The following is a 16,983-nucleotide window of genomic DNA, read 5'->3' on the forward strand; positions in this document are numbered from 1 at the left end:
TTGCCAAACATTCTAATAAACTTTATTATGAATTGATTTGTAATCAAAATGGTTACCGCCTATTTATTAGGCAATTGATCAAATTTTATCATACCTTATCGTGATTGTGACGTATCAATCACAGGATTATTCACCTAGGCAATAAATAACAAGGATACTCTACCTTATTTACGTACAACAAATTATTCAGTAATTTTAACGCATGTGATATTTTAATAGATTTCGAACGAAACAAAATTGTAAACGAAAACAAAAAGTGGCCAGAAACAAAGCTCAACCATAGACAATATTGTTGACAGTTTTTTGAAACAGTGACAAAAACCGAGCGCAAATTACAAAAATCACTGAATTATTTTTTAATCTTGAAAATATTTAAAGTGCAGAAGGATGAACATTTACATCAATTAGAAAAGTGTACTTGATATCGAACGCTAAATAATGAGTGTATATTTTCTTTGTTTAGATTTTGTTAACGTTTGATAATAATAATGTATACTTTGAAGGGTATCTTCCCCGAACCAAGTGAGTTCCGTTACATTTGATTTTACTCTAAAAACATAACAGTTGTCATGGCCGTCGGTTTTATTTGTTGTGACGTCGTAGTTAGGCTTTTAATAATTATAAGCATCGTATGAAGCAACGAGAGTGATTTCAACATTCACACTAACTGTCATGGCTATCAAAGAACATTAAATTAAATTCTGAATAGTGTGTGTGTAGCTTAAAGGCTCAATAGTTTACTGAAGTTAGAAATGGTGTTGTGTTTTTATCATGTTTTTTAACTACTGTTACCATGATACCTAGGTACCTGGTGTATTGCAACTAAGCATTACTCCATAATTTGTACTGTGCACTGAGCTGTTAATCTAATACAATGTCAAATATTTTATTTTTAGAGAAAGAACAGAAAAAGAACTTCATCAGAGAAAACATGAAACAGCTAAAATATATTCAAAGCAAATCTCCTAAAGAGCCAAAATATAACACGAAAAATGTCCACCCGCCGCGATTGACTAACCCCATTGCAGCTGGGAGCTCCCTCGGCCAGGTGAAGTCATCACCTTCTAACAAAAGTGGGAAGACCTCAATCAATATTGCAAAGACTAGCTCTACAAATACTCGCAAAAAAATTACAGACATACGTATCAAAAAAGGGGACATGGCAGAGTTTCTCAAAAGGAAAGAAATGAGACAGGCGAAGGCAGTGGAAGATTGTGCCGATGAAGAAGTAAAGTCAAATGAGTCATCAGGCCGTCTCCGGGACATTGGATGTCAAACCATAGAGTCTAATCTTGCACAGAAACTGGCTGAAAGTGCGAAGTTGACTATGCTGTATCCCAAGAAAGAGGGTGAGGATGCAGAAGCTAAGATGAAAGCTAGCGGGGACAGTGGACACCACAGAAGTCCTCCGCCTTCACAGACTCCCCGCCGAGCTGGTGATGATCTAATAGACGTTGAACGAAACCGTAGCCGGTTGAACTCTATCCTGGAAAGAAAAGATAACAAGGACCCATATCTGCCATCAGGTCAGTATGAGTTTATTATTTTATTTCCATTATTTATCATTTACTGCTTAATCAATCAAAGGCTATACTTGTGGCATTCTATTTGTGAATAGGTCACATCTTTATCAGTTTCTGAAGAGGCTTAAAATTTGTGGGACCAGCTGTGAGCATGCAGCTGTCATTTTTACATATTTGGCAGTTGTTATGTGCAGACAGAAACTAAAATGTCTGATGATATACACTATTTGCTGCATAGAATACTTAATATTTCTTTGATGTTAATTTTTTTTCTTCCACACTAAGTTGAATATCTTAACTCTTAGTAGAATAAGGTAATGTTTATAATTTCATTACAAAAGGATTGTCTTTGTGAACTCACATTACCTCTTCCAGATAAGCTTTTTTTGTTCAAAATATTCTTTATGTACATGTTCTTTGTTTACATAATTATTTTAATTCTTAAGTATGCTCTTCATAGACAAGGAAATATTTTCATAAATTAATCATGTAACTGCTGTCCTTAGGCTATCAGAAGGGCGTATTACCTAAGTACCTGCGTGAGCGAAAGGAACAGGGGCCTAAGGACACTGAAGGCATCCGGGCTGATGATGATCACTCCATATGTCCAGCCGGACATGTCACACTGCCTGATACTGAACGCAAGGAGACGTTGCGGATGCTTAGGAATAGTAAGTTAACTTTCGAATTAGACATTACCATACTTGTCTCATTCATATTTATAGAAATGTTTTATACATATTTAATTGAGACCCCTCAGAACATTATCCCTTTGCCTCTGATGTTCTTTCAACTTTTACAACTAGACTTAATCAAAATGATTCTTGTTTCAGGTTTTGCAGAACTAGTAAGTGAACTGAACAAATTGCCTGTAAAAACAGACACATTGAAGATGCGAAATAGGAAAATGGAGCTAGAAAAACAGTTAGCAAAGCTTGAGGAGGGAATCAAAGTGTTTTCCCGACCCAAGGTGTTTGTAAAAATAGGGGAGTGAGTGGCCGATGCTTGTTCAGTTACAACTTGTAAATTTATGGTGATGTACTGGGCAGGGCGGTCAGATTTGTAAATATCTTAAAGCCATCATATGTTTTGAAATGTCAAAAGATAATTAAGCTGTTGTTATATATTTTTTAATTAAGAAAAAAATTTGTAGCAATAGAAATTATGTTTAGCCTTAGTTATTAATATTATTGCATGTTCACAATCGCGAATTATAGACTAAATTGAAAGGTACATCCATCTTTAAGTGACACATTTCTTAGTTAGAAATCAAATATTAGATGTTGATGTTGCGACCCTTTCGCACTGTGATGTCAATAGGTCTGACTGCACAAGCCCAGTAACGGATTCCGTCCAAATCCAAATTGTATGTCGCGTTTGTTGTAAGATGTCTCCAAATTATTGTGATATCGCTCAGAAGTTAATCCGACGTTATCGTATGTTAGTATTAATTATATTATTGTATGTTATTCGTTGTTGTAACTAATATAATTAGATACGTTTGTATGATTTACAGTGTTTCTATAACTTTTTTTGGAGATTTAAATACAATTATTTGTGTTTTTAGTCCATTTCTTTGACAAATGAAATAGGTTGTCGTTATAATAGAAATTTTATTTCTATAACTTGCAACAAGATGGCGTGATACCATCGATATTTGATTTATAAAATAAATTAATCTCTAAAGCTATATTACGATTTTTAAATCATTATACAACAATAATGTGCTTACATTTTTTCATCTGAATACATTTCAATGAATTCTCTCGTGTAACATGACATAGTTTTAACAAAAGGCACATTCGATTACAAAATCAGGTAATAATCAATAAGGCAACTACTTATTTTATACCAGGAAACAACTAATACAAAGAAATAACTTTCAATTCTCATAAACAATAGAAAACTTTTCTTGTAGGTCTCTCATTAAACTGCTAGTGGAAGGTGAGCGGTTCGTGATAATTGCTTTGCCTGGTAGAATTTAACTTGCTCTGATAAATTACTATTGGTATAGCAGACAAACGTACACACTCACTACATATCGTAATTTGAAGAAATCTGCTCATGCGCAGTGGTGTTCGCTTGAACCAAGACCAATCAAGTTGAATTTTAAAATCGCGTGTGTACGTTTCGAGGTTGCGCATTCAATAAGTCGCTCCATTACGCACGTGAGTCAGGCCTCATTTACGGAGACGCGGGGCGTCGAGCGTTGCGTTGAGCGGCGCGGCCCGCACTGAACTCAAATATATGGCGTTGTATGAATGCGTTTACGGAGCAGCGATTTTAGACGCGTTTGTTTGAATTAGGGCGTTTTTTACGGCCGAGCCCGCGGATGGCACCGACGCGTCCCACGCGGCACCGCACGCAGCGGCAATTCTCGATGAAGCTATGTCCAACGCGGAATCTTCTGTCAGTCTTATTTAGAAATCACGTAACACAGACGTAGTCACCGTTGCAATGGAGTATGAAATGATAGACTTTTTTTTAGAAGAAAATTCAAAACTAGTCGATTTGATCGAGGCGTGCGTGCGCCGCCGCGCTGCCCGCCGCGTGCTGCGCTACACGCTCGAGGACACGCCGCGGGCACCGCCACGCTTCCCGTCTCGCTTCTCTATGAACATGGAGGTATATTGCTATAAGTTTGTGTTTACGCGTGTGATGATGCGTGCCGCTTCACGCGCCGCCCCACCGTAAACAGAAAAAACGTCCGACGCGCCGCGAGACGCCACGCCACACGCGACGCGAGACGCCCCGCGTCTCCGTAAATGAGGCCTAAAGTGTGCTAGTCTGAAACTGATATTATGCATTATGTATCAGCCGAAAGTAGTATCAGTTGAGGGTGCATCTACACGATGCATGTAGCTGGAGCAAGTGACCATGCGCGAGTGATGGCTGATTTACATTGAGTCAGTAACTGACGTCAGTCCACTGACAAGTCAGTGCTGACCCGGCACTGCCATCGTGTAAATTGATTTGAAGTCAGTACAGTGACTGAAATAGTTCGTGTAAATAGCACGCGTCAGTTTTCGGCGCCTACACTGACGTCAGTTACTGACTCAATGTAAATCAGCCTTGACGCGCGCATGCGGGTGGGTATTTTGCTTTGGCACATGTGCGCGTCGCTGGACCCGCACGTTTTTAAAACGCATGTGCCTGATATGCGCAAGCTGCTTGCACCGTGTAGACGCACCTTTAATCTAAGGCTAGTATACATCACACTAGAACAGAATATTATGCATTTAATTAATTTATTGGCACACTATACGAGTACAATAGGCATGATGACAGTAATCAAAAATCATTAAAATAATATATTTATTAAATTAAACTTAAAGCTTGGAATATAAAACGCGCATTGTTTTCTTTATTAATAATGTGATTAATGTGTATTTTTATAAAATAAAATTACGAAATAAGGCAATCCGCCATGATATCTTGAACACCAATCAGAGCTCGTGACGTCATCTCTCAACAACTCGCGCGAAAGCGCGCGAACGTCACATTTCGTTATTAAATTCTTGACCGTTATTTGAAGCTTACTAGTTTGAGATAGGCACCTACGTGTTTTCCGCTTTTATCTCCGTCCTTTTCTACCCCATATCTTGCATCTCTCTCGCACACCGACCAGTTTCACTCCCCACCAGGCAGGAGGCGACGAGTGTTCTCGGCGGCCACAGTTCGTCATTGGCGTCTTGTTTTCCGCCCGAGAAGGTTGTCTAACCAACCGCTGTAGTATTTCGTTGAAAAATAAACTCAGTGCTCTCGCAGAACACAGGTGAGTTTATAATATTTTATACAATTTGTTAACGGTTTTACCGTTCGATATTCGATTTTGCGAAATCAAGTGTTAATATTTTGTACATCTACCCCTTTTTTGTCACGAGTTTCTTCCGTGTACTTTTTTTTCAGTAATTTGTTTTCAGAATGAGTGACTTATAAAGCAAATACAGATGCGGTAAATAATAAAGCTACCACAGCCCGTGCACGTGACTATGGAAAAGAAAGCAAGCCCGAAGTTCCTAAGGCACCTGTGGCCCTAGTTCAATCCTGCAAGGCGTTCAACGGTTTGACAAAAAAGAATGGTGTGAGGTGCGGTCCAACCAGCATCTCCTTAGTTCGGACTGATCACCAAGATATATTTGCCTACTTTGGGATCATTTGCACCACGTTTTGGATGGCAAGTGAATAAATCGCAAGCATTATCAACAAGATAATGATAAAACGCACTACGTGACAAACAGCACGACGAACTTAGAAGACCTGCATAGCTTGATAGGACTTTTAAACTTCGCAAGTTTTCGTTGTTCCATACGGCAGACTGCATTACCGGGCTCTCCTCACTTTCCTCAATGCAGTGTTGAACAGCAATCTATACCTACCCTATTCATGGAACCGTGAGCCAAACGGTGAACAAACCATAAAAAGGGTTCTTATAAGTCACGATTGAAGTAATGATCATATTTTATAAAAATAACTACGAAAGTAATATACTGACAACATTAGAAATGATATTTTAGAACGATGTCTGTGGAACTTATGCAATCTTTTCAAACTTATTTGAAATCAAATATGTATAATAAAGGCCGTAAATTATTTTCTTAATTTTAATGAAATATGTAGTAAATCGTTTACATGTAAAATGAACCTAGAAGTCTTGACTGTCATACATAGAACCCTACTTAATTGAAGACCACGATACTAAGAACATTTTACATAAAAATGTGACGTTTTTGTCATCGGTCGGGTTATACCCACCATTTTGAAAAAGTGTCATTCTTTGGTTACATTGTGGGCTCACGGCTCGGTGAATGGAGTATAGCAATGTTGAACCTACCAGCAGATGCCTTAGCAGATCTAAAGTGGTGGCTGGTCAGCTGCCACCAAACCTTGGATATTCATTCGCCACTTCCCTGTCACCTTATAACCACGGACGCCTCCGATGTAGGATGGGGGCACAACTGAACGGAACTCCCGTAATGGGTTCATGGAACGAGAGAGAAAAAGGCTTTCACTGCGATCGGAAAGAGATGCTTGCAGTATTAACTGGAAAATCACGGCAAGTTGCTAAAGAGATCAACAGCCATTTTTCAATGCAAAAATGGGACTGTGGTGTCATATCTAAGAAATCAAGGTGGCACCCGATCAAGGAGCCTACCGAACTTGACGTACAGAGTATTCAGTTATCTTGAGCTGTATCAAATCTATCACGTCGTGAATCATATACCAGCCCTATTCAACAGTCAGGCAGACCATCTCTCCCGACACAAACCTCCACCGGAGTGGCATCTTGTATCAGCAGTGGACCTACTTGCCTCGAAGCGAGCCCAGGGACACATAGTTGTGTACTACGTGCCCCTAGATCTGAAGGACCCGAAAGCGGGGTTCCACGATGCCTTTTTCTCAAGTTTTGACTTACCCGCTAGCATGGGTATTACCGCCACCTTACCTTATACCGTAGGTCCTCAGTCATCTCAATTCAGGAACGGGAGTTAATCTCATAGTAGTTCCTTCGGTGGCACCAGGTATTTTGGCGAGCAGATTTGAAGTCCCGATCATTAGCAGTACCCTACACACTGATGAACCTCGAGCAGAAACCGATAGACACAGCAACGGGGATACCCCCTGCCAAGGTCAGGGAAATGGGGGGGGGGGAGGGACAAGGAGTCTCTCCGACTGAAGTCTTCTTCAATCCACACGCAACACTTATCAATCAGCTTGGAGTCGATGGTTAAATTGGGGCGAAAAGTATGAAATTGGATCCTATGAATCCTTGAATCCCTATTTGGACCTATACTTACCCAATTTTTAGCAGACTTACACATAGTAAATAAACTAACATACAATACTATTTTATTACACAAGTCAGTTATAGCTACACTATGCAATGCAGAAACCACTGGAGAGCTAGGTTCACACGTTCTAGTCGGACACAATTTAAAATCAATAGCGCTGAGCAAACCTGTTCCCCGGGAAGCCGTCCATCTGGAATAATGACCAATTGGTAACCTACTTAAGTGCAGTAAACGTAGACGAGAATAATCCATTTGCAACTTCCAGGCACACTGCTGCTCTTTCTTTTGCTAGCTTGTTTCGGAAAGGCGAGTCCATGATCTTTCCTTGCTTGCAATAGACCCAGAACATTTCAAAAACAACAAAGATAATTTAATCTTATGGCCAGTCTTTGGCTCTAAGACCGACAGTTCTAGTCATAGGCAGTCGGGTTGTTGTTTGATGGATAATCAGGAAAATATAAATCTAAGTCCAGTGTATTGGGTCAGAAAGACTAAAGCCTTGTTAGAAGATAGACGGACATCGGCTAATTCCTTAAATTTATTTATATCCGTTAGAGGCCAACCAAAGGCAGGCACCCGAACGATGATGCGGGTGGATTAAGACATTGTTAAAAGAGGCAGGAATAACTACAACCCCAGGAAGCTTCCACTCGGCGGTAGCGTCAAAATCTGTGTTGACAATATACTTTTGGACGATATATTAGCAAAGGGTAATTGGCGATCAGGCAATACATTTGCCCATTTTTACAGAAGGGAAAGATACCCACTAAATAGAAGTAGCAAGTTATCTCGATTATTTAATTAATCCAGCTGATTAATGTCTATATTTTTGTTACTATTGTTATTAAGAAGTATCGCAATGTTTTTGTTAATTACTATTAGAAAATGAAATCAATTTTGCTTTTGTTCTTGCATCTCTCTTTTAATTTTTATTACTCATCCTTCGAGCCCATTTCCCAACTATGTTGGGGTCGGCTTCCAGTCTAACAGGATGTAGCTGAGTACCAGTACCAGTTAACTTTGATTACATTAGTATTCCAGGACGCAATACACATACTTACATGTGATTACTCGTGTACCTAAGTACCTATTTACATACACAATTTCATTGTGCTTTTGCTCACATTGGCGTCCACTTCCACCAGGCGATAACAAACACGTCTCAAACTAGTAAGCTTCAAATAACGGTCAAGAATTTAATAGCAGCGTTTTACCTGAAATAAAACGCATATTAAATACTTACCTTATTTGAAGCTTACATTTTAATTTCTGCCTGGTGTTTTCGACTCAATGACGAACTGTGGCCGCCGAGAACACTCGTCGCCTCCTGCCTGGTGGGGAGTGAAACTGGTCGGTGTGCGAGAGAGATGCAAGATATGGGGTAGAAAAGGACGGAGATAAAAGCGGAAAACACGTAGGTGCCTATCTCAAACTAGTAAGCTTCAAATAAGGTAAGTATTTAATATGCGTTTTATTTCAGGTAAAACGCTGCTATTGTGAACTTCCACTGCGATCTTTGTTTTTAATTAATTAATTGTTCATAACACGAGTTATGGAGCCCGGATTTATCAAGGCAAACAGCGCTAATTTGCCTAGAATTGAAATCATAATGCTGGGAGAGTTTTTCGCATCAAATAAAGATTTTTGTTCAGCTGAATTTAGAAATGTTAAAACTTCCATGTAAGTATACTAGTTTAATTAAAAAAACTTCCATGTAAGTGTATTAGTTTAATTAAAAAAACTTCTATGTTAGAATATTAGTTTAATTAAAAACAATTTTAGTTATAAATAATTCCTTAAAATTGCTTTTGACAATGTATTTGTTATCAGGTGTAAATGTTAATGAAATCTATTATCATGGTTCTACCCTTTATTTATAAATTGATTTTTCTTTTAGGTCCTCCAGGCCATCCTATGGTGATGACGCTGTGAGTTACGTACAGCTGAAACGCAAAAAATAAAACAAAAAAATAAAGTTGTACCCTGGGCAATATTGCTTTTGAATCTCGCCTTGCAAGTTTAAGCCACTTGTTTCGTATTTTTTTATTGTGAGGAACGTACACAAATAACTTATCAGGAGTTGTTTTGGATGTGTTCTTACACTGGGGGACCCCACAACACCTATGCCCTTTCGAATTCATATTTAATAACACTAAAAACTTAATTATTGCACGAGCGTTGTTTACTTGCGTCTTGTAATTTCAGTCGTGACGTCACAAGTGACGACATGACACTGACAAGCGTTTTCGCGCCGGATTCAAAATGGACAGAGAAAAATGCAATTATTTGATAAAAAAACTTCGAATTTTCTTAAAATTAATAATTTTTCATATAAAATAGACGTATACCTACATCATACAAAGGAATTTAAAAATTTGTCATCATGCCTATTATTTAAATACATACTTTGTGACTCTTTGGTGAATATTGCTATAACACAGTTCATTTTGGTGAAGCACAGCTATTTGACGGGAACATAGCGAATTAGCAGAACTATAATTAGGGCTCTGTAGACATTTTATTTGATAAATGACATATCACATTTTTTCTGATTAGTATTAATGTGTGAACAGAGCATATTTTACTGTATGGTGGTCGTCTGTAACTCGGCGGGACTATGACGCTAGCACAACCAGACCCACTTTTTCTATTTAACTATATAGGCTCTCTAGATCTAGACCTTACACATCAGAAGAAAATAGAAGCCGATTTTTAATTCACTTGATATGTGTACAGAACCCTAAAATATGTAAAACATGCCAAATTTTTACTACCACAGTATTATCAGCAAGTTATTTTTATAACTTGTACTACCTAAAGCTTCTTAACATGTTGAAAGAAATGGTCATTGAATATTATTGGACCCCTCCGGAACCATTCTTCATCATCCAGGCGCCAATGGTAGAAGGAGAATTCTGGGAAAAAGAACTTGATCTCCCTTTCAGCAGAATCTTCAGAATCTGAAATAGTATATGTATATTTGTTAACAATAGGCAACATAAATTAAAAACCTGTACTTACATAAATTGGGAAAATACATATGTGTAAATTAAGCAGTGTTTAGCAACCACAAGACCTTCATTTTCCATAGGGTAATTATTAATGTTGAATACTACACTGCTACCAAATGTTCATTACACTACCTATGTCATTAAACTTTCTCCACAAAAGATATCATAATATAGAATTGTTTATCATTTGCCATTACCAGATCCATGAGCAACATTCCTAGTGTCAGATATCCCAAACATGCCTCTCAAACAATAAGGATCTTGAAACTGTCCTTTGTAAACGCTGGTAGGCCCTAGGATCTTCCGCCACAGATGTATAGCATTCACGTGCCCCAGCACATGTAGGTCTATGCACCCACTGGAAAGTTACAAGTATATGCGTTAAATTTGATATCTAGCAATTGTTTAATAATCGAATATTGGAACAACGAAGTTAAAAAAACTTAAATGGTTTGATAGTTGTGAGTGACTCAATCATAATGAAATTACTCACCTAGCCATGAATGTAGTAAGACGATTATAGAAAAACTTGCCAACATGTTCTTGATAAAATCTGCAAGCAGTCTCTGTATCTAGATTTACCCTTTTTGTTTTCACAACGATGAATTTATTTTTCAAAATATTTCTAATGAACGAAAGCACTACTGGATTCGACACCGCATGCGGTTTTATTATGGCTAACGTTAGTTGAAGCTTCTGCATTGCGTAAATGTAACTTTAGATCCTAGTTTCAGTCATAACTTCTTTCAATTTGTGTTTGATAATAATCTATTTTTCTTAATTTTCCGCCTGTTCAGAAAAATAAACGAGAGCCAAACAGCTGATGACACCAAGTGTCAAATTTCAAATGATGTCATTGTCAACACTGCAGATTGCCATACAGGACATTCGTAATCAATCAAAAAGTTTTTAATTTAAATTGTAAAATTAATTTAATTTAATACTTTTCAAAAAGTAACTAAAATACAAGACATGAATAAAACAATGACTTTATTTACCCGCATGTAGTCACGTTACTTTCTTAGCCAATTTTCTGTCATGGCACCTCCGCTAGATATTTTGTTCACCCAGTTTATTCATACATACCATAAAAATCTATTCCAGTTGATTCATGTTTATAAATGGATGGTTAATAAATGGATAAAAAAAACAAAGGTTTCAACTTCGACGATGTTTTGGTCAGTTTTGTGAATGGTAAACTTCAGTAAACTTAGACCATTGACTTTGATAAGAAGACGTCTATCTTCTTTTTTTATTGTCTATGGCCGTCCGAGTTTGCGTCACACAACAAAAACATTGGAGGTTATAAAATATAATTTAAGAAGTACATATTTCCAACTTCCAAAATATTTTCCAACTTAAACATGCCTGAAGTGGAGGTGAAAAGAAAAGCGGACGACATGTCCGTAGTTCCAGCCAAACGTACACGCACCGAGATCTCCGTTGTTGGAACTCGGGAGAAAGCCGTAGTAACTTCTACTGTAAGTTGATTTCAAATTGATAACAAAACGTTTTTCTGTAAAAGAATGAGTATTAAGTCATAGTATTTCACAGGTGCCTCGTACTTCAAACTTGTATGCACCTATTATGTTACTGGAAGGGCACCAGGGTGAAGTGTTTACATCAAAGTTCCACCCTGAAGGTAAACACTTGGCTTCGGGAGGATTTGACCGACAAATATGTAAGTATTTACTTATATATCTGCTCATATAGTATATCAAATATTTAAATAAATGCCAAATTTAAACAGGGTCTTTATTGCAATACGAAATGTATTTTTCCAGTCCTATGGAATGTCTACGGCCAGTGTGAGAATGTAATGGTGATGAAAGGCCACACGGGTGCCATCATGGAGTTATGCTTCTCTCCGGACGGTGCCCACCTATATTCCTGTGCTACAGATAATACAGTTGCTGTGTGGGATGTCCCCACTGGAACCAGGATCAAGAAACTTAAGGGGCATGCCAGTTTTGTTAATTCTGTCTCAGGTATGAAGTAAATTAACTACTTATGTATAGCTTAAACTCAAATCATATGGTTCTTATACTGGTATATGCTTGGTAATCATCATTGTTTCTTATTTAGGATTAATAAAAATACTTTTTTCTCTGTGCTTATAATTAAGCAATATTGAAATACAAAATTAATGGTTACAGGAGCAAGAAGAGGTCCAGAATTATTAGTATCAGCATCAGATGACAACACCATAAAGCTATGGGATGCAAGAAAGCGGAACCCCATAGCATCATTTGACAGTGGATACCCTGTGACATCAGTTCTCTTCAATGATACAGCAGAAAAGATCATTTCTGGAGGCATTGATAATGTTGTCAAAGTATGGGATATCAGGAACAATCAGATCTCATACAAAATTAAAGGCCATACAGATACTATAACAGGTATGTATCTGATGAACATAATATTATTCATTTTCTCATCTTATCAACAATTTCTAACTCTGCAGTTCTTGTCATGCAGTTTGCAGTTTCATAAGGTTGCTGTCTTCACAAAATGAGTTTATGCACACACTTTTGAGTTTGATGTTTGTGCAAGAATCAATGGGTTTTCTTTCCCACAAAACTTGAATCTGATAGTCAGGAACCACAACTGTTTTTTTTAACTTATTATGTGTATATTTTACAGGCATGGCATTGTCATATGACGGGTCTTACCTGCTATCAAACTCGATGGACAACACGCTGCGGATATGGGATGTGCGACCATTTGCACCATCAGAACGCTGTGTCAAGTTAATGTCTGGCCATCAGCATAACTTCGAGAAGAATTTGTTACGCTGTGCATGGTCACATGATGGTTCAAAGGTTTGTTCCAGTTGTGAAAAAATTATTATTTATGTCATTGTTTGTTTGACATCTTCAAGAACTGAAAAAAAAATCACGCCGATTGGATTTGGGTCCTATTTTTGTAGATGCCAGTTGCATTTACACTACTATGCCAATTATTTTAGTTGAATAGTTAGAAGAATCCATTTATTTTAGTCTCTTTTCTTAGATTTATATTCTATTTCTTCCTCTCTAGGTGGCAGCAGGATCGGCAGACCGTTTCCTCTACATATGGGACACGACATCGCGCCGAGTACTCTACAAGCTGCCGGGACACAATGGCTCCGTCAATGACATAGACTTCCATAGAACAGAGCCCATCGTCTTGTCAGCTTCCAGCGACAAACAGCTTTATTTAGGAGAAATTGACAATTGAGACTTATGATAGTGATTGTGCTGTGGTATCAATGTGTTGATGCGTGTGGAGACTATTATTTTAAGCCAATTCTTTAAGAGTTAATAAGATGCCTCGACAAAAGGAAACTATGTATGTTTTTATGTCCTACAACAGATATCTGCCAGATTAATGGCAAATAAATGGTACTTTGTTTTGCCATTTTAAATATTTTGTAAAAACTGAGTATAGAACTTAAATAAGTTAATAAAATGACCATCTAATTAAAATCATTTTTTACTTATTGCCTTATTGCTTATTTATCACATAGAAAACACAAATAAAGGTAACATTATTATACATCAACAATTATTTGAAGAGTTATAAATAGTCAGTCCATTGAGTCCATGTTGCAGTAAGAAACATTGTTAAGAAAATCTTAATTCTGAGAAAAACTAATTTATTGTTAAAAATGTTATTGTGACCAGGGAATGCTTTGATTGAATCAATTGTTTTGGTTCTATTAACAAACGGACAAATTACATACAAAATGTTCAGTAACTTAACATTCACAAATATAGCCACACAAGGAATTTAAATACAAACAAGATTAATATTTACAACTTTTGAAACAAAGCTATAATACTCAGTAGTTTTATGAAAACAACTGTTGTCCAGTACACATCTCATGCGGTGGAGGCAGCTCAGGAATGAAACCTAACTGAAAAGTATTACTCTTGAACGCCTGCAGGTCTACATCAGACAACTCTTCCATCTTACTATAAACACCAGGATCATCTTCCATCTCTAGTTTGTTGGTTGCTTGCCCAAATATTGATGCAGGATTTGGAGCAGGCTGGAAAACATTCCCCTGACTAAATGGAGAAGTATTTTGACTCGGTTCTCTAGCAAAAATATTTTGATTCGCTTGAGCAAATATATCAGTTGGGTTACTCGGATTTGTCTGATTAAAATTATTCTGAGCTGCTGCAGCAAATATTGATTTAGGATCAACAGTTGGATTTTGTGGACCAAATATGTTTCTGGAAGGCGGGCTTTGACCAAAACCAGGTTGATTAGCTTGTGCAAACAATTGCTTTGCTGGATCTGGTGGTTGCTGATTGAAAATGCTATTTTGCGCTTGGCCAAATATTGACTGAGCACTTTGATTTGGCACAGGAGCTGCCTGGACAGCACTGCGGAATATAGAAGCTGCTGCATTGTTGGCATTGCTGAACACATTCTGTGGTTCGTTTGAGAATGGTGAGGAAGCTGTCTCTCCTTTGTAGAGGCTTCTTAAAATCTTAATAGTGTTGAGGTTAGGTTGTAGCAGTTGTTCATATTTTTGTCTAGCCTCTTTTACCAGATTGTTGAAGTACATGACCTGAAACAGATACAAGTTTTATATTAAAAATCATTGGTTCATGTTTTGAATTTTGTTGTTTGAATAACTAATCATAAAATTATACTTACAGCTTGATCAATATTATTTGTGTTTTTTGCCTCATATATGAACAGCCTGGCTTCCTCCGGAGACAGGTCTGAAATTCCTGGAAATATGGGTTTTTCTTTGAAGGGTGAGTAACATGAGAGGATCCACTGTCCTCCCTGGAGGGCTGCTTGTATGTCAGACTGCACTTGCTTGACTAGCTGTTCATCTGTGACGCCGGCCGCCTGCTGCATCTGAGCTGGTGCAGGCTGGGAGGCTTGAGCTACTGGATTTGCTGAAACATACAAAAATATACATTGTGAAACTTGAGGTTAGCGCACACGGAGTAAGTTCACATGCTGTATTTATTTGTAAACTAGGTCAGCGATCAGATTTGCACCATACATTGCAACTCTAAATACAAGTATGTAAGTAGGTACATATGAATAAATCTACGCAACAGCTAACTTTTCACATTAAATTGAATGATCTACAATGATGATAATGTTTACATTTGTACAAAATGTTAAAGAAACTCACCATGGTATGTGTACTTGGATCCGTAGATATGTTCAAATCTACAGTTCTTGCCATAACGGCAGTATCCTGCCTGGAAAAATTTACACACGACCATTTCGCTATCTTAAGTTTGAAAGCATAATAGAAATACAATAGAAGTCCTCGTTTATTTTATTTATTTCAAATTGGATTGCTCATTGCACCCGTCCACCGAATTATTTTCACAGTGACACTGACAGTTGTAGATTGTCTTTGTCTGTCATGTCATGTATGGACATACCATAGACATAATATTAGTAAACAGGACTGCGCATATAAACCCAAAAAACGAGCCGAGTGAAACAGTTAGTACGGAGGCTGTCTGTCCCTTTCTAATAGGGTGACTATGAGATTAAGCTATGTGAGACAAATCCGAATTTGCTAAGATTATTAAACACAGATTAGTATTGAAGTTTTAACTTACGCAGTTTGTGACCTTAAGATACTAATAAAGGCTTTTAATAATTAGCGGAAATTATCAGTATAAAAGCAGGAAGATTCGAAGTGAAGACTGTTTTTTTTTTGTATTTCTACTTCATATATAGACTGCTGAGCCATTTATGTCGCCTTTCTTCATTTTTTGGGAAGCTATAACAATAGTACAACAGTTTTAAAATCCATCACCGATATTTTGACTCGTTACAAGAATTCATGGGCACCCTAGTTGTTTGGTTTACGAAAATGTTATTATTAGCTAACCTGTGGAGCGATATATTGCAACCACCATAGGATTCACTTTTGCAAGTAGAAACGCAACACTTTTTCACCATTTTAACAGTTTAAATTGATTTAATACAAAAAAATATAAACAAAATTTTAAATGCTGATTACGCGCCAAGAATGTTCAGGGTTACCGCTAGAAAATAAAAAAAAGCAAAATAAAAATTTATGTTGTTTATGTTTTAATAATAAATACGAATAAATTAATGCGATTTTTATTAATTTGTTGACTTACAATTGTTAAAATAAGATAAAATAAGATAAACCGAACGGAACGCGCCGAGTAGTGGGGACGCGTGGCTCTCGGAAATATTGATTTATTTATGAATTTAATTGCTTAGAAGTAATAAAAATGCATAAGATCTGAATATTTAACGGTGAAACATATGTGGACTATGGAGTACAGTGTTAAAATTAGTTATTTCTAGCATTTTTATCATTGTATTGAGTGCAAGAAAGTGTAGACGGGCCGGTGACAATAACAATTCGCGGGTGGCGCGAAAACATCGCATCGCGCTCTTTCAATCCCGAACGGACTAGCTAACGCTGTCTCACTCGCACAGTGTTGTTTACAAAATAATTTGAAAAAATGAATTGTGGTGCTTGTAACCGGAAAGCTGATGCTGGAGAAGTCATTAAATGTAATGGATGCAGAGCGGGTTACCATTACAAATGTGTGAACATAACCACGGTTGCTTTTAAAGAAGGCCACGCGAAACGTACTTTCAAATGTGATGCCTGCGCCAATGTAACCCAGCGTGTTCGGGTTACTG

General features: G+C 37.4%; 4 protein-coding genes across 7 annotated transcripts; 2 read left to right on the forward strand and 2 right to left on the reverse strand.

The window, feature by feature from the left end:
• Nucleotides 1–287: 287 nt before the first annotated feature.
• LOC124638993 (enkurin domain-containing protein 1-like) lies at nt 288–3,804 on the forward strand. Of its 3 annotated transcripts, none has more exons than XM_047176182.1 (4): nt 288–522; nt 897–1,526; nt 2,030–2,194; nt 2,357–3,804. In XM_047176182.1, exons 1-4 carry the CDS (start codon nt 489–491, stop codon nt 2,515–2,517), a joined length of 990 nt encoding a protein of 329 aa, XP_047032138.1. In that variant the 5' UTR covers nt 288–488; the 3' UTR covers nt 2,518–3,804. The 3 variants fall into 3 exon arrangements, with proteins under 3 accessions (XP_047032138.1, XP_047032139.1, XP_047032140.1); XM_047176183.1 differs by lacking the exon at nt 288–522 and adding an exon at nt 548–804; XM_047176184.1 differs by lacking the exon at nt 288–522 and adding an exon at nt 548–755.
• Nucleotides 3,805–4,567: 763 nt separating this feature from the next.
• Nucleotides 4,568–11,172, reverse strand: LOC124639165 (nucleoside diphosphate kinase 6-like). Of its 2 annotated transcripts, XR_006985445.1 has the most exons (4): nt 10,820–11,168; nt 10,524–10,684; nt 9,707–10,275; nt 4,568–4,797 (listed from the first exon to the last, which is right to left on the reverse strand). XR_006985445.1 is itself a non-coding variant. In XM_047176401.1 (3 exons), the coding sequence occupies exons 1-3, from the start codon at nt 11,026–11,028 to the stop codon at nt 10,130–10,132; spliced, it is 516 nt and encodes a 171-aa protein (XP_047032357.1). In that variant the 5' UTR covers nt 11,029–11,172; the 3' UTR covers nt 9,711–10,129. The 2 variants fall into 2 exon arrangements, 1 of the variants encoding a protein (XP_047032357.1); XM_047176401.1 differs by lacking the exon at nt 4,568–4,797 and having other exon boundaries at nt 9,711–10,275; nt 10,820–11,172.
• A 398-nt stretch (nt 11,173–11,570) lies between these two features.
• On the forward strand, nt 11,571–13,793 carry LOC124638928 (U5 small nuclear ribonucleoprotein 40 kDa protein-like). Its single transcript, XM_047176083.1, has 6 exons — nt 11,571–11,807; nt 11,881–12,007; nt 12,111–12,314; nt 12,483–12,725; nt 12,970–13,148; nt 13,366–13,793. Exons 1-6 carry the CDS (start codon nt 11,691–11,693, stop codon nt 13,543–13,545), a joined length of 1,050 nt encoding a protein of 349 aa, XP_047032039.1. The 5' UTR covers nt 11,571–11,690; the 3' UTR covers nt 13,546–13,793.
• On the reverse strand, nt 13,785–15,682 carry LOC124638927 (nucleoporin NUP42-like). The gene is made up of 3 exons (XM_047176082.1): nt 15,473–15,682; nt 14,977–15,227; nt 13,785–14,887 (listed from the first exon to the last, which is right to left on the reverse strand). The coding sequence occupies exons 1-3, from the start codon at nt 15,564–15,566 to the stop codon at nt 14,159–14,161; spliced, it is 1,074 nt and encodes a 357-aa protein (XP_047032038.1). The 5' UTR covers nt 15,567–15,682; the 3' UTR covers nt 13,785–14,158.
• Nucleotides 15,683–16,983: the final 1,301 nt, after the last annotated feature.

This window comes from Helicoverpa zea, chromosome 18, assembly GCF_022581195.2.
Source record: "Helicoverpa zea isolate HzStark_Cry1AcR chromosome 18, ilHelZeax1.1, whole genome shotgun sequence".
NCBI classification, from domain to species: Eukaryota; Metazoa; Arthropoda; class Insecta; order Lepidoptera; family Noctuidae; genus Helicoverpa; species Helicoverpa zea.

What these genes read in the sequence shown, in the direction of transcription:
- LOC124638993 (XM_047176182.1), top strand. Translation starts at nt 489, where the DNA reads ATGTATACTTTGAAGGGTATCTTCCCCGAACCAA. An exon ending in GGACCCATATCTGCCATCAG is followed by an intron (nt 1,527 to 2,029) that starts GTCAGTATGAGT and finishes TGCTGTCCTTAG; the next exon opens with GCTATCAGAAGGGCGTATTA. An exon ending in GTTGCGGATGCTTAGGAATA is followed by an intron (nt 2,195 to 2,356) that starts GTAAGTTAACTT and finishes TTCTTGTTTCAG; the next exon opens with GTTTTGCAGAACTAGTAAGT.
- LOC124639165 (XM_047176401.1), bottom strand. Translation starts at nt 11,028, where the DNA reads ATGCAGAAGCTTCAACTAACGTTAGCCATAATAAAACCGCATGCGGTG. An exon ending in CTTACTACATTCATGGCTAG is followed by an intron (nt 10,685 to 10,819) that starts GTGAGTAATTTC and finishes GTAACTTTCCAG; the next exon opens with TGGGTGCATAGACCTACATG. An exon ending in GAATGTTGCTCATGGATCTG is followed by an intron (nt 10,276 to 10,523) that starts GTAATGGCAAAT and finishes ATACTATTTCAG; the next exon opens with ATTCTGAAGATTCTGCTGAA.
- LOC124638927 (XM_047176082.1), bottom strand. Translation starts at nt 15,566, where the DNA reads ATGGTCGTGTGTAAATTTTTCCAGGCAGGATACTGCCGTTATGGCAAG. An exon ending in ATCCAAGTACACATACCATG is followed by an intron (nt 15,228 to 15,472) that starts GTGAGTTTCTTT and finishes TGTATGTTTCAG; the next exon opens with CAAATCCAGTAGCTCAAGCC. An exon ending in CAAATAATATTGATCAAGCT is followed by an intron (nt 14,888 to 14,976) that starts GTAAGTATAATT and finishes TATCTGTTTCAG; the next exon opens with GTCATGTACTTCAACAATCT.
- LOC124638928 (XM_047176083.1), top strand. Translation starts at nt 11,691, where the DNA reads ATGCCTGAAGTGGAGGTGAAAAGAAAAGCGGACGACATGTCCGTAGTT. An exon ending in CCATACAGATACTATAACAG is followed by an intron (nt 12,726 to 12,969) that starts GTATGTATCTGA and finishes TATATTTTACAG; the next exon opens with GCATGGCATTGTCATATGAC. An exon ending in GGTCACATGATGGTTCAAAG is followed by an intron (nt 13,149 to 13,365) that starts GTTTGTTCCAGT and finishes CTTCCTCTCTAG; the next exon opens with GTGGCAGCAGGATCGGCAGA.